Below are 12,770 nucleotides of genomic sequence, written 5' to 3'. Positions count from 1 at the left end.
CTCAATTTCATAACGATTAAAATTGGGATAACCACAATTGTCGCAGGGCATTGTTTTCACGACTAAATGATGAAACCTGTGGAAAGCATTAAGCGTAACCCTCCGCACAGGGTACTGTAGCTAACACCATAATATTTTCATCAGCAGTGTGACTTAATAAGCACTCTCTGTGATAGTGATGCATAAGGAAGTCTGAGAACCGCTCTTCTTGAGACACTGACTCATACTTTATTAAGTAGGCTCAAATGATGATAACAGTAAATTACTCAAGCAGCTCAAACTCACCAGCTGATTCTGATCCATGAGTCGTATGGGACCTCCCACTGGGGTGAACTGGCGAGTCTTGGTCTTCTGTAAGGAGCAATTAGAAAAGGGTCTTTACTGGGTGTTCCCGTTACAGGGAATCTGTTCCAGTAACAGGGGATACGTTCCAGGAACCAGGGAATCTGCCCTTCCTCACTTTTGCGTTGTCGGACAGCCCCTCACCAAGTTCAGGCTTTTAAGAGTCACCAAAAAGCAATGGCAAAGGAGCCTTGAACGGCTTCATTGGTACTAATTACTGTTCATCGCTTGACCCCCTGGTGAGGAGGCTAGAGCTTTGATCAACAGTAAAGAAACTGGGACAGCACAGACCATCCAGGATGACCACGGGAAGTGCGGTTTTGATAGAAATCTAATAACCATAATACTCTAACAAAAATATTATGATGTCTTCTCAGGTCTGAGGTTGGAACTTGATACTGTGTTTTTGAAATGAAGATGATACGCTTTGAATTACACAAACGTGATCACTGGGTGTGGATGTACTCTCTGGCTCAGAACATGAGCCATTTAAAGAGCTTTCTCTGAGGCAGGAAATAGACAATGGTTTTGGTGAGTAAAGGATCTTGGTGTTGAATTATGTAAAGATTCAGAGGGAAAGCTCAACTGCTTATTTAGAGAAAAAAGTCAGAAGACAAATGAAAAAGGAATAAGGAGATAGCTAACCTGTGAAAAATATGGACCTGGTTATTAGAGTATGTTTCAAAAAAACGCAATATTTTTCAAAAATGAAATCTGTAGTTTTCAACACCAAGAGTTAATATAATTCTATCCCCTCAATCATCCATCAGCAAAAGGTTTTAGATTGAAACAAGATTTTGAGTTGCAACAATCTGGATCCACAGGTCAAATCTTGGATTCGGCATATGGGAACCCCTGCTCTTCTCCCTCTTCCCCACACATTTCCAACACTACACTGGAATCTTAAAAAAAAAAAAAAAAAAAAAAAAAAAAAAAAAGCAAAGCAACAACAAAGCAAAAAGAAGACAAACAGCAATAACAAAAGGGACAATGGTTTCATAAAGTGGCTGTAGTCACCCATTATGAAGATTAAGGTAATCTGATCATCACCATGTCTTTGATTTGAGAAGGCAGAAATAGGCGACCTGTAATCTCTTGTATAATTGTACGGAGAAATCAGATTGCTTTGTTTCTTGGTTAGAATACCTGAAAATAGCATTCGCTGAAACGCCAATACGAGCAGCCCCAATGCCACCGCCATCATCATCTCCGCCATCACCACCGCCACCACTACCACAAGTGCAAATGTTTTAGTTCTTAATATTAAGCATAAAGACTGAGAAAAATGTATGGGAAGAAATAAGCTGTATCTGAGTGGTTTGGAAGAAAACCAAGGATGACAGATCACTTACTAATCATTTAATCCATGGAGAACCATGAAAACTCTGTTTGACCACGGAATACAGAAGGACTCAGCGTATGTGAATATCCATTTTGCAGAAAGAGTTTTATTTACTCACAAATAGGCTATTTAGCCCTTCTATGATACCATTGCTGTTAAAACTGCCATGTTAAATTTAAATGCATTCAATTGCCCAACAGGCCTTGTTTTGCCGGGAGAAACCAGGCAGCGCTCTAAGATTCATTTCTCTGGAAGAAAACCGACAGTGCTACTTGGATTATTTTCATAACTGAGGGCAGAACCATGGTGAAAAAAAGAACCAAAGGGTGTAAGGAGCTTTGTCATACCAGTATCCCCAAAGTCAGTATTTTTAAAAACTGTTGTGTTTTTTGTTTTTCCAGAACCTCTATGGTGAGCAGCCCAGAGGAAAGAATCCAAGCAGGTGGTATTCTGAGTCTTCTGTCCCCATATCAGTCAGAGCCTCACAGATACCATCTGTTTCCTATATTGGGTTCTCATAAGATTTATTCTTTTTGAGGGGAAGGAGAGAAAGATCTTGCTATAAATAAATAAATTTATATATTTATTTGTGTGTGTATATGTATATATATATATACATATATATATATGTTTTTTTCAATCACACATATTTAGTATAATTCAATGGTTGAGTGGGAAGGGCACAAGGAGGAACAATTCCAATTCTCGTCTGTTAACCAGAGGTGGTATTTCTAGTTCTCTTTTCTTCAGTGTAAGTTTCTTAATGCAAATGGGGGAACAAAGCGAGGGAGAAGCAGGGGAGACTGTTATTTGAGAAAAGAAGTTTCACGCTCCTTTCGGGTCTGGTCCAACTTAATTGAATAAGTCATCTTTAGTCCTCTCTTTGCCATTACAACAAGAGAAATCGTGCCTATTCATAATTAGTAGATTAACTCATAAAGTTTGAGGTGTGAATCATAAGTAGGTTTGGCTACAAGCCCGTCACCGAAAGCAAAATTTGCCAATCCATCACCAGTAAAGATAATAATTTCAGAGCAAAGACATTAGCATATGGACATTATTCACATGTTGGGTAAACCCTTACTAAACAGGTAGCATATCTTAGTTGAATCAAATGAAATTGCTAATAGTTAACGACTTGGACCTACAACAACATTGATTTTGTGTGGTTCAAATTAGTATATCACGAGATTAGGAGCAAAGAAAGAAATTCTACCATAACAACCAAGTCACAAAAATAAATGGAGGTTACTCTGACAAATAAAAGCATTATTTATCTAACCTAAATCTGACTTTATTTGCATTAGAATCATGACCTGTAATAAAAGCCATTCCCATGTCACAAATCAGCCTAATCACAGCCTACACAGAAAATGTCCCCCGCAGTATTCAAGCACGCGTTGTTTCTCTCTGTAGAAAAATCAAACCAGATAACAAATGGCCAAGTTACCTGAAAAGAAACGATCAACATTAGAGTCGGAATCTCCAGCAATATTAACTTCAGTAACTTCAGGGACCCCCGTCTTAGCAGGGGTCACTGGGATGAGGGTCCTGGGTTCCTTTGTGGCTGGGGACCGAGAAGTATAACTTTCCACTGAAGTAGCTGAGTCTTCAGGAAGATGTCCACTTCTTCTTCCACCTCTGCCATCAGTCCTATCTGTGTGGAGGTGGAATCAATGGTAAACCCACATTTGTGAGGCCGCTACTCAGTGGATGCCTGTCTTCAGAATGGTCAGATGCTACAAAAGCTTTCCATTCGTTATTCACGAGTACGGAGCAAAAGACCGTGTACTTCCTTATACTATCGAAGGGAAGCAATATTTTGCAATTGGCACCACCTGGACATCGATGGAAGAGATTTCGGTGATCCCCGTACCCAGAAGGGGCATGTGTTGCAACACCTGCCCGGATGATCGAAGTTAGGTTTATGCCACTACAACTAACTGTGGCCTTCAAGTCAGTTCAGGGACTAGATCATCTTGAGCTCTTACTCAATTAGACCCACCACGGGGGAAGTGGAAAAAACACATCACTGAACTGAAAAGCAAAATCATGCTGCCCGCAAATGGAGTAGCAAATGCAAGGTTTCAAAGACCCGACGCTTTGATTATTCTTTCCTTTGCCACAAGGGCACTGCTCCTCAGTCGCCAGCACCATGGATTTATGTCCAGATGATGAACGGCAAAATAATGTTATCAATGAAAGGGAAATAGAAAGTGATAGCATTCAGACCTTTACACCGATTGCAAACCATATATGAGCAATATGTTATTTTAAGACCACGCCGCTAATTCCACAGCTTAAGAAGCCTGACCTTTAAGACTAAGAAAGAAATACGGTTTGCACTCAATGTACAGACAGTAGCTTCTAAGAGGTCTACAAAGCAGAAAAGTCAAAGAGCCATCACCAGCCACACCTTCTGATCAGAAGTGACAGCATAGCAGCAGTCAACTGATGTGCCTCCACCAAAGACACTGCAAAGACATCCATAATTTATCGATTTTTATCAAGAGCTGGAGCCAACTGGGCTTTACCATCCTTACTGCTAGATGTTGGAGTAGAAGTCACTGGATGGTCTTTATCTTCTTCCCAGTCTCCATGTGATGTAGAGAAGCTCTGAGTATTACTCTGCTCTGTTTCAAGGAGGGATGAAACCAGCATTAATTTGGAGCCGTGAAACACAACCTCTGTTATCTGCTGACAGGAGGGGTCTAACTATCGCAGTGTCCGATGGGTAGGTGCATAGGAATACTGTAGTTTGTGCACGCCACTCTCTTCTGATTGATAGGAATGTGTAACGGAATTCTGTTTTGTCCCTTAACTGGCTCCTAAGAACTTCTTTTTCAGTGTCATCAACAAAGGCAAAGTGACAAGGTGAAGCCTGAACCAAGACTTTGTCCACCCTGGAACAGCCTGGCCCAAGTCACTCGGGAAAACCAGAGAACATAGAGACAGGGGAAAAGGAATGGTTGAATTCCAGTGCTCTTATAAATGATCAAGAGTACCTAGCTGCGGGTCAAGAAGCACAACTGTAGGGCGATAAATACGACAGCAGCAGGTAGTCTACCTCTAATGACAAAAAAATGAAGAAGTTCTAGAATCTAGAATAACCTGCTCGAGTAACTCGGATCAAATTTACACAAAGAAATACTTCAGTACCTTCTCAAGAATATTAAATTAAAGTTACCATTTTTCATCTATTATTAGGTTTTTGATCTCGCCCGTGAATGAGGATTCTCATCACTGCACTAAAATGCCAGGAAACGCTTGCCTGGGCAAACACAGGACCTTCACTGACATATATCAATTTGAGGTTGAACCATTGCCCATATCTGAAATCACTTGGGACTGTTTTGAGTTGATTTCTTTTGGGTCCTTGTAGGAAAGGTACTGACCTCTGAGTTACAGGTGCAGGCATTCCATAAACCACATCCATAAGCCACGTCCACCACCAAGCACACATCACAACCAGGAGAAAGACATTCACCCAAATCCCAATCCCAGTATCGGAATACAAGACATCAGAGCCATAAAGTGGAAATACAAGACCCTCCGTTGGAGGGGCCCACTCTTAGGCTTATCTCCATCTCCTCTGATACGTAACACTGTGCTACATACGTTCTTGGTGATCAGCACATGCTTGCTGATGTTTTCCTTTGCCTAAAAGGACTCTGTCCATTATGTGTAGCAAGCAGTGAAATGAGTTTCTTAATTCTGGATTTCTTTCATATTCTGTGAAGAAATTGCGAGTGATTTCAGGCTGATCTCTAAGATAGCCTTGTCCGTATAGTGGAAATTCAGTCTCCTGAGGAGTTTAGCATTGCTTCTACCAGATGTTTACCAGTAGGAAGAGGTCCTGGCAAACATTCCTCTTCTGTTCCCAGGCCCTGTCACCTCTGTTAATTGTCAACAACATGCCTTGCCCCTCTTTTGTGGGCTGTGGTGATTTCCCTACTCTCTCTGATTAGCCAGGCCCAAATGATCTTTTCACAGCTATGGAAGCAACCCTACCCCTCTCCTGCCTTGCCTGGAGGAAAGATGGGAACCAAAGGACATGGTTGAAACATAGAGAAACCACCGTGGTCTTGGGTGTCACTGGCATAACTATTTAGAGAAAGAAAATCAACTTGAGCGGAATCCCCCAACCTTTTAATTTTCCTTAAGATAAGGCCGTTGAGTAGGGAAATCACCAAGAATGAAGGAAAAATCAGATTTAAAGAACCCGCCAGGAAAATATCGGCAATGGAGACCCTTTTATCCTCTGGGCTGAGCCAAGCCACATAGCACTAACTGCATCATTGTATCACCAAGCTCTGTATCCAGGCCAGTGTGGGCCAGAGCTGAAGCAGGATCACAGGCCAATAAAGGGGCTGTTATGTCCTTACGAGTCGTCACGGAAAGAGGTCCTGTCCTGTCCAACTCTTCCACCGAATGTGTATTTGGATCTGCAGAAGGTTGAAGTGTTGTACTATGGCTGGAGTCCATATCTGAGGGAATTAAATCGGTGTTATTGCCTGATTTACTAACCCACCTCCTGAGGGTGGTTTAGGGTCTACAGACAAACCATTTTTATATTCAAACCTGGACAAGAAGGAAAAAACGTTCATACTGATTGATGCCTGCAGAACTGGGACAAACGATTGCTTCTTCAAAAGAGAATCGTAAGAAGCAGGTGGCTTTCACTTAAAGACTGAGTGTATGAAAGGTACAATTTTTGTTTGCTTTTGCTGGGTCTGGCAGGGCTCTAAATGAGAACACGATGTGCCTCCCAAGCCTCGCAAAAAGGCAGAAACATAACCCACATGTGACTGGTCCCGTTCCCTACACATTGTCTTCCTTATAGATCCACGTGATCTGGATTGTAGAGAAAAGACAAAACGCACTGGTTCGGACACCATTTTATCACATCTCCCTCACTTGGGTCAAAAGCTTGTTGTTGTTGGGGCGCCTGGGTGGCGCAGTCGGTTAAGCGTCTGACTTCAGCCAGGTCGCGATCTCGCGGTCTGTGAGTTCGAGCCCCGCGTCGGGCTCTGGGCTGATGGCTCGGAGCCTGGAGCCTGTTTCAGATTCTGTGTCTCCCTCTCTCTGCCCCTCTCCCGTTCATGCTCTGTCTCTCTCTGTCCCAAAAATACATAAACGTTGAAAAAAAAAATTAAAAAAAAAAAAAAAAAAAAAAGCTTGTTGTTGTTGTTTTGTTTTTTTCTTACAGCCCTCTTCCCTCTTTTGGTCCTCTTTTGCGCCACAAAGTGAATGGGCATATAACACATAAAATTATCATCCAATACTACCTCCATGAAGGCCACAGGAGGTATTCAGGGGCAAGACAAAAGAAGCACATGTCAGTGAATCATTCTCCCCGTAAACACAAGTATGAGGTGTCCTTGGCACTTAACATGTACAACGTTGAGTGGTACAGAAATGTCACTGACATATTGATATATCCCGTTTCTAGTAACCATCACAAATCAAAGTGCTGCTGAAATGGTAAGTCCTAAGTGAAAGAGTCACCAATCGACCCACAAGCACCATCACTGTTGCTGGCTCTCCGGCTCAAAGTACCCCCGCACTGCTGCATCTGGAGAGATTTGACCACGTTCAGATGACTCCAGTGGGAAACACTGGAATACTGGGCCTTCACATTCACCCTGCGGCCTTTACTACAAGAAAAGAGAATCAAGATCTTTGTAGGACAAGACGTGGCTAACTGTACTATCCCAGGTCTCCAAAAAGAGGAAAGCCAAGCTAACCCAAATTGAAATCCCAAATGGATATTTTCCCAGAAAGAGTCCTGTCTGTTGAAAGTCTCTAGACACACTTGTTCATCGTCTTCCCCTTCTGTAAGTAGCATCGTTCAAGATGTATCGCACCGTTCTATGGTTGAAGCCAATTGTATTGCCCTTTGCATGTCTAACTCAATGGACTTTCTTTCTATTCATCAGTGGATAATTGATTCTGAAGCTGCTTTACTGGCTTGGTTCCCACCGTGGATAGACCAGAGCCTCCAGCTGCCACGTGCATAAATACGTGTGCTGGGTTTGCATGTAGCCTTGACCCACTCAACCCAACGGCCACAACCTAGCCATTCAAACTCATCTTCCTTTATGACAAATGGACCCAGTAACTCTGAGAAACTCATTCCTTGGTTTTCCTTTCTTTATGTTTCTCCTTACATGAGTATCCTTCCTAAAAAACAAAACAAAACAAAACAAAACAAAACAAAACAAAACAAAACAACTTTCCCTGACTTCCTTTCTATGCCTATCCATGTTTTTCCGTCTTTGAAAAACTAAGTCTAATCTACCTTTCTCTGACACTCTCTAGAGAGTCCTCTGGATTTTTTTGTTTATTGTTGGCAACATTCATTTGGCATATATTTGCTTATTGTCTAGTATTGTTAGATATATTTTGGTGATAAATGTTTTCCTTCCCTAGCTAAGTTTTAAGTTCTTTAAGAGCACGGACCCAGGCATCACTGGGTATCTATATTGCATTGCACATCAGCAGAAATGTAATACAATTATAGCTTAAGGGATATCTGATTATTAATATTTGGGTACAGTATAGGATGTTTTAAAGAAATGAAGCCACGGAGACTGTGGAATTCATTTTAGAGATAATTTGGTTCAACTCAATATCAAGAGACATCATCGTCATGTTCTTAGTCCCCATTTCAATAGTTTGTGTTATGTATGCCTTTGGCAGTTTGGATCCAGATAATATATTCCATGCTATGACCAAAAATTCACATTCCTTTATTGAGTCTTCCTGTCTATCTCTCTTTTCAGAATGTTACATCCCTGGGATCAAGATATCTTACTGAATAACTTTTAAAAAATTGAGTAGCTCAACTCATGGTTACGGTAAGGAACATGGAATCTTCAGCTTAGTAATGACTGAGAAAAAAGGGATACCACCTGCAGCCAAGTCCTGCAGATTCTCTCAGGAAAGCTGTCATCTGTTCTGATAAAGAAAGAATTATTTTTGAATACAAAAATTGGGGGCGCCTGGGTGGCTCAGTCGGTTGAGCGTCCGACTTCAGCTCAGGTCGCAATCTCACGGTTCGTGAGTTCGAGCCCCACGTCAGGCTCCGGGCTGATGGCTCGGAGCCTGGAGCCTGCTTCCGATTCTGTGTCTCCCTCTCTCTCTGCCCCTCCCCCATTCATGCTCTGTCTCTCTCTGTCTCAAAAATAAACAAACAATAAAAAAAATAAATAAGTGAATACAAAAATTGGTCAAATAAAATCATAGTCTTCCATTCTTGCAGAACTGCAATTCGTATCTTTTTTACTCTCTCTCTCTCTCTCTCTCATTTCTGTTTTTAACCACTTATAGGTAAATAAAAAATGGTGTTTAAGAAAATAAGGATCCCATCCTGTCTAAAAGTTGCCTACTTGTTAAATTTGTAAACATTTATTGAGAGCCAAGAGTGGTCTAAAGCCTAAGTCACTGGGTACCGTATTTCTCTCTAAATGTGGCAAGAATGAATAAGAAAGTTTTCTGAACTTTTTAGCTACTTTTTTGAAACGAGTACTCACCAATTTTTGACCTCTAAGATTTCTCTACCAAAGACAAGTTACACCTTTGGGTCTACAAGGAAAATAGTCACTGAATTCAATCACTTCACTCTTTTTAGAACACTGCACTTAAAAGGAAATGGAAAACAAATGTTGAGACTGCTCCTTCTTCAGAGAAAATAACCTCCACTCTCACCCTCTTAGGATCTTTGACCCCCTCTGTCTGAATTCTTCAGTCTCAGCCCAGGAATTCCCATTCAGATGAACGTGCATATCACTCCCACATAGAAACCTAACTTTTGAAGCAACTTCAAGTTCCTTAGGAAGTAGACTGTTTTAAAATCAAGGGCACATTTCTAGTTAAATAGCCATTTGGTGGCTTTCAAAAACATAATATATATATATAAAAGCTCAGAGGCTATTACCCATCCATCTTTCTGTTTGATGACCTCGTCCCATTGGATGTGAGATTGGGTCGAAGAAGTAAGTCCAGGAGCTGTCCTCTTGACTCTGCGTTGTCATTCTTTGGTCTGGATGGCTGTCATGGGCCGGGGCTGTTGTGACCATGTAGTTCAAGCAATTGTCAAAGTGTTAGTTGACATTGGGCCAGGGATGCACTGATAATTTTAAAAAGACTTTAGTCTCTAGACAAGACAATGAACTCATCTTCCTGGTATAGAGGGCAAAGAAGTTGTGTAAGCACAGAATGTTTTGGCAGGTATGGGTTTGTTCATGTTCATGTACTCAGCAGTCAGCAGGTGAACTAGACGGCGCAAAATCATTAATGACTCCTGCAGGGAATACAGGATGACTTACAGACGTCAAGCAAAGACGAAGAAGTAGTTCTTGAACCACATGCCCTGTTGCCCCCATCCCCTAAAGGAGGAAGTCTAAGCACATGATGTCATTCCAAGACAACCGCATCCTGGTGAAATGCACATTAGGCTGGTAGGGATTTAGAGAAGGAATCAGGTAACAGCCACCCACAAGATAAACATGAAAGTAAATGCCATTCATCTCAAAAGCATGAATGGAACCCGTTAGAAGCGTTACCTTCTAACAATGGGATCCACAGCACAAGCGACACATAAGAATTCAGCACATGCCACTGCTTCATTCTGAGCCAGCGGAGATATATGGGTAGCGAAGAGTACAACAGTGGCCCCTCAGCAACAACCACATGCCATAGCCAGTCACTGAATCCACAGCTCAGCCAGGTATGCACTCAGAGGCTTTCACACACTGGCATTCCATGTTTCTGCCACACCAAGAATCGTGCATAGGAGCCTGCGGAGTCAAGTTATCTGGCATCACTTAGAGATGACGACACGACTCGAGCCCGATCTCCACGATCCCACAATTCTGGACTAGAGAAGGTGCGTTTTTGGTAAAGCTCAGAAAAAAGCACTGCAAATTCAAAGAGAAAGCTCCAGATAGACATGACAAAAGCGCCAAATGACATCAGACAGGTATTTTCCTCAAACCATCTGGCTCCATTTCTTCCAACACTGGGGTTCGGACCAAGGGCTTTCTGATATGCCCAGTGTTTCAAAAAGCCACGTTGTAGATTCCTTTACAAAACAAAAGGGAGCATTTGATAAGATCAGAGTCTCTGCTCCAATCTCACTCAGGGATGCCCCAAACTGGATCTGAAAGTGATATAAAAAAGGGCATATTCTCTATGTCTCCTTTGTACGCTATATCCACTCCTTCGGTGATTTGTTATGAGCATCTAAGGATTGGCTCTGTGTTGACCACATCATAACTTATGAAAGAATCTTAACATCTTGTGACAATTCCTTCAATGTCTTTCTGTTCCGTGTCCTCAGCGCTCAGCATTTAACCCACAAGGAAACTTCCACCCAAGTTTGCTTACTAAACAACCCATTACCAGCTGTCCCTGTTGTTGAATGAGAGTCTTCTTTTGGATGATTGGGGATATGCCCCATGCCATCCGCTCTCAACCCACTGCTCTTTCCGGGTAGCTGTTTCTTCCATTGTACGACTAGGGATTTCCTGGGCTGTGAGAAGATGTCAGTTGTGAGCCTTTATTGTTCAGTTTCCTTACCAACACACAGCTTTCTACTTTCAGGCCACATACACATGGGAGAAAAGATAGAAAAGGGAAGCAGCAAGGAGTGAGAGAGCTCGTATTCTGAAAGGGGTATTGAATCAATGAGCACTGGGTGTTGTATGGAAGCCAATTTGACAATAAATTATATTAAAAAAAAAGAAATCAACGGTGCAATCCTTCCATTTTTCAGATAGGAAAACTAAGACCCAAAGTAGTCTTGCTCAAAATCCTGTAGCCAGATTTGCACCAGGTCAGGACTAGACCACAGTCCACGAATTCCCAGTATGATTCTTAATTTACTGTTGTCCACAGCCTCACATATCCTTGGAGAGAACCGTGTGTTCAAAGAATTAACCTCTTTGCTGCAGTGATTTTGGAGGGAGGAATATATTATATACCAGCTGATGACAAGATCAGCCTAGGGGGAGGACTTCTCAAATGGTGGTCACATAACTCACGATCACATGCCCTGGAAATGCACCAGGAGCGGATTTGCCAGCACAAAAGATGTTGACAATGACCGGGTGCTGCTGCACCGGCACGTTACGACGTTATGTCTACGTGGCATCTAAGATTGGCCAAAATTGCTTTTTACCAAAAGTAAGTCAATGAAAGAAAACTATTCTAGCCAGTGTTTGGCATTATATAAACAATGTGTGACAGGGTAAAAATGCCAACCTCTCAGTGTTGTAATTGTTCAGTTTTAAAAAGAATAAAATGAATGGAATAAAACGTATCAGGGTGCCAAAGCCACTGTCATTTTCATGTATAGCAACGAATAGCAAATGTTTCATTCCTCAAGAAAATGAGAGTCTATAAACTGGCCAAGCCAAAGTATATTTGGCAACCGGCAAGCCTGGTTGTATTTCATAATTTTAGAAAATGATATGTATGATTTGATAATAAGAAAAACCTTTAAAAAACTAAAACTTGTGTCCTTATTTTACCTTTGTGTTGGCCAAAACATTCCTGGGGTTAACTCGTTATCCAGAGGGAGGAAAAAAGACGCCCCAAGTCTTCGGTTTTACCTCCCACTGACTAAATCACTGCCTCCTGACAAATAATGAAGTTAGGAAAACCATGGAGCGTAATTACAAAAAATGGGAACATCAACCCAAACACAAACCGCCCATTCAAAATGTTTTAGAAAAGAAAGAAAAAGCAAAATGTACGCCTGTGTGCACACATACGGGCACGCACGCACGCGTGCGCGCGCGCGCACACACACACACACGCACACACACACTACTCTAGCACTGTCTTTATAAACATAATGATCCTTTAAATACCCAGTAATCCCTGCTGTTTTCAACATACGGATTAGCAGAGCATAGGATTTCCATCATAAAATACAAAGGTTGACTCTCTTCTAGAAGTTGTAATGTTCTTCGATAAAGCCCCGAGGTCACCAACCAGAATCTCTTTGTGTTTTGCAAGTACTGATAAGAGAATTGCTAGCATGGTTACTGCTTTCCCTTTCCCTCTGTTAGGTTCTGTT

The 12,770-nt window shown here is 41.8% G+C and overlaps 1 protein-coding gene across 18 annotated transcripts in view; it reads right to left on the bottom strand.

Annotated features, from left to right (window-relative positions):
* The window catches only part of CD44 (CD44 molecule (Indian blood group)), an 89,769-nt gene that overhangs the window by 13,173 nt on the left and 63,826 nt on the right, over positions 1-12,770 (bottom strand). For 6 of the 18 annotated variants that reach the window (XM_047824100.1, XM_047824104.1, XM_047824106.1 and 3 more), the window contains 6 exons: positions 9,624-9,752; positions 6,070-6,171; positions 4,219-4,317; positions 3,135-3,341; positions 1,489-1,572; positions 286-351 (listed from right to left, as the gene is read on the bottom strand). The exons of 1 other annotated variant lie outside the window; for it this stretch is intronic. In XM_047824100.1, the coding sequence (XP_047680056.1) occupies positions 286-351; positions 1,489-1,572; positions 3,135-3,341; positions 4,219-4,317; positions 6,070-6,171; positions 9,624-9,752 (687 nt within the window). The remainder of the gene's footprint in view (positions 1-285; positions 352-1,488; positions 1,573-3,134; positions 3,342-4,218; positions 4,318-6,069; positions 6,172-9,623; positions 9,753-12,770) is intronic. 11 more of the 18 variants (XM_047824113.1, XM_047824115.1, XM_047824116.1 and 8 more) reach the window with 9 other exon arrangements.

The sequence above is a fragment of the Prionailurus viverrinus genome, chromosome D1 (genome assembly GCF_022837055.1).
Source record: "Prionailurus viverrinus isolate Anna chromosome D1, UM_Priviv_1.0, whole genome shotgun sequence".
NCBI lineage: Eukaryota > Metazoa > Chordata > Mammalia > Carnivora > Felidae > Prionailurus > Prionailurus viverrinus.
This window is presented reverse-complemented; position numbering and strand designations above follow the sequence as displayed.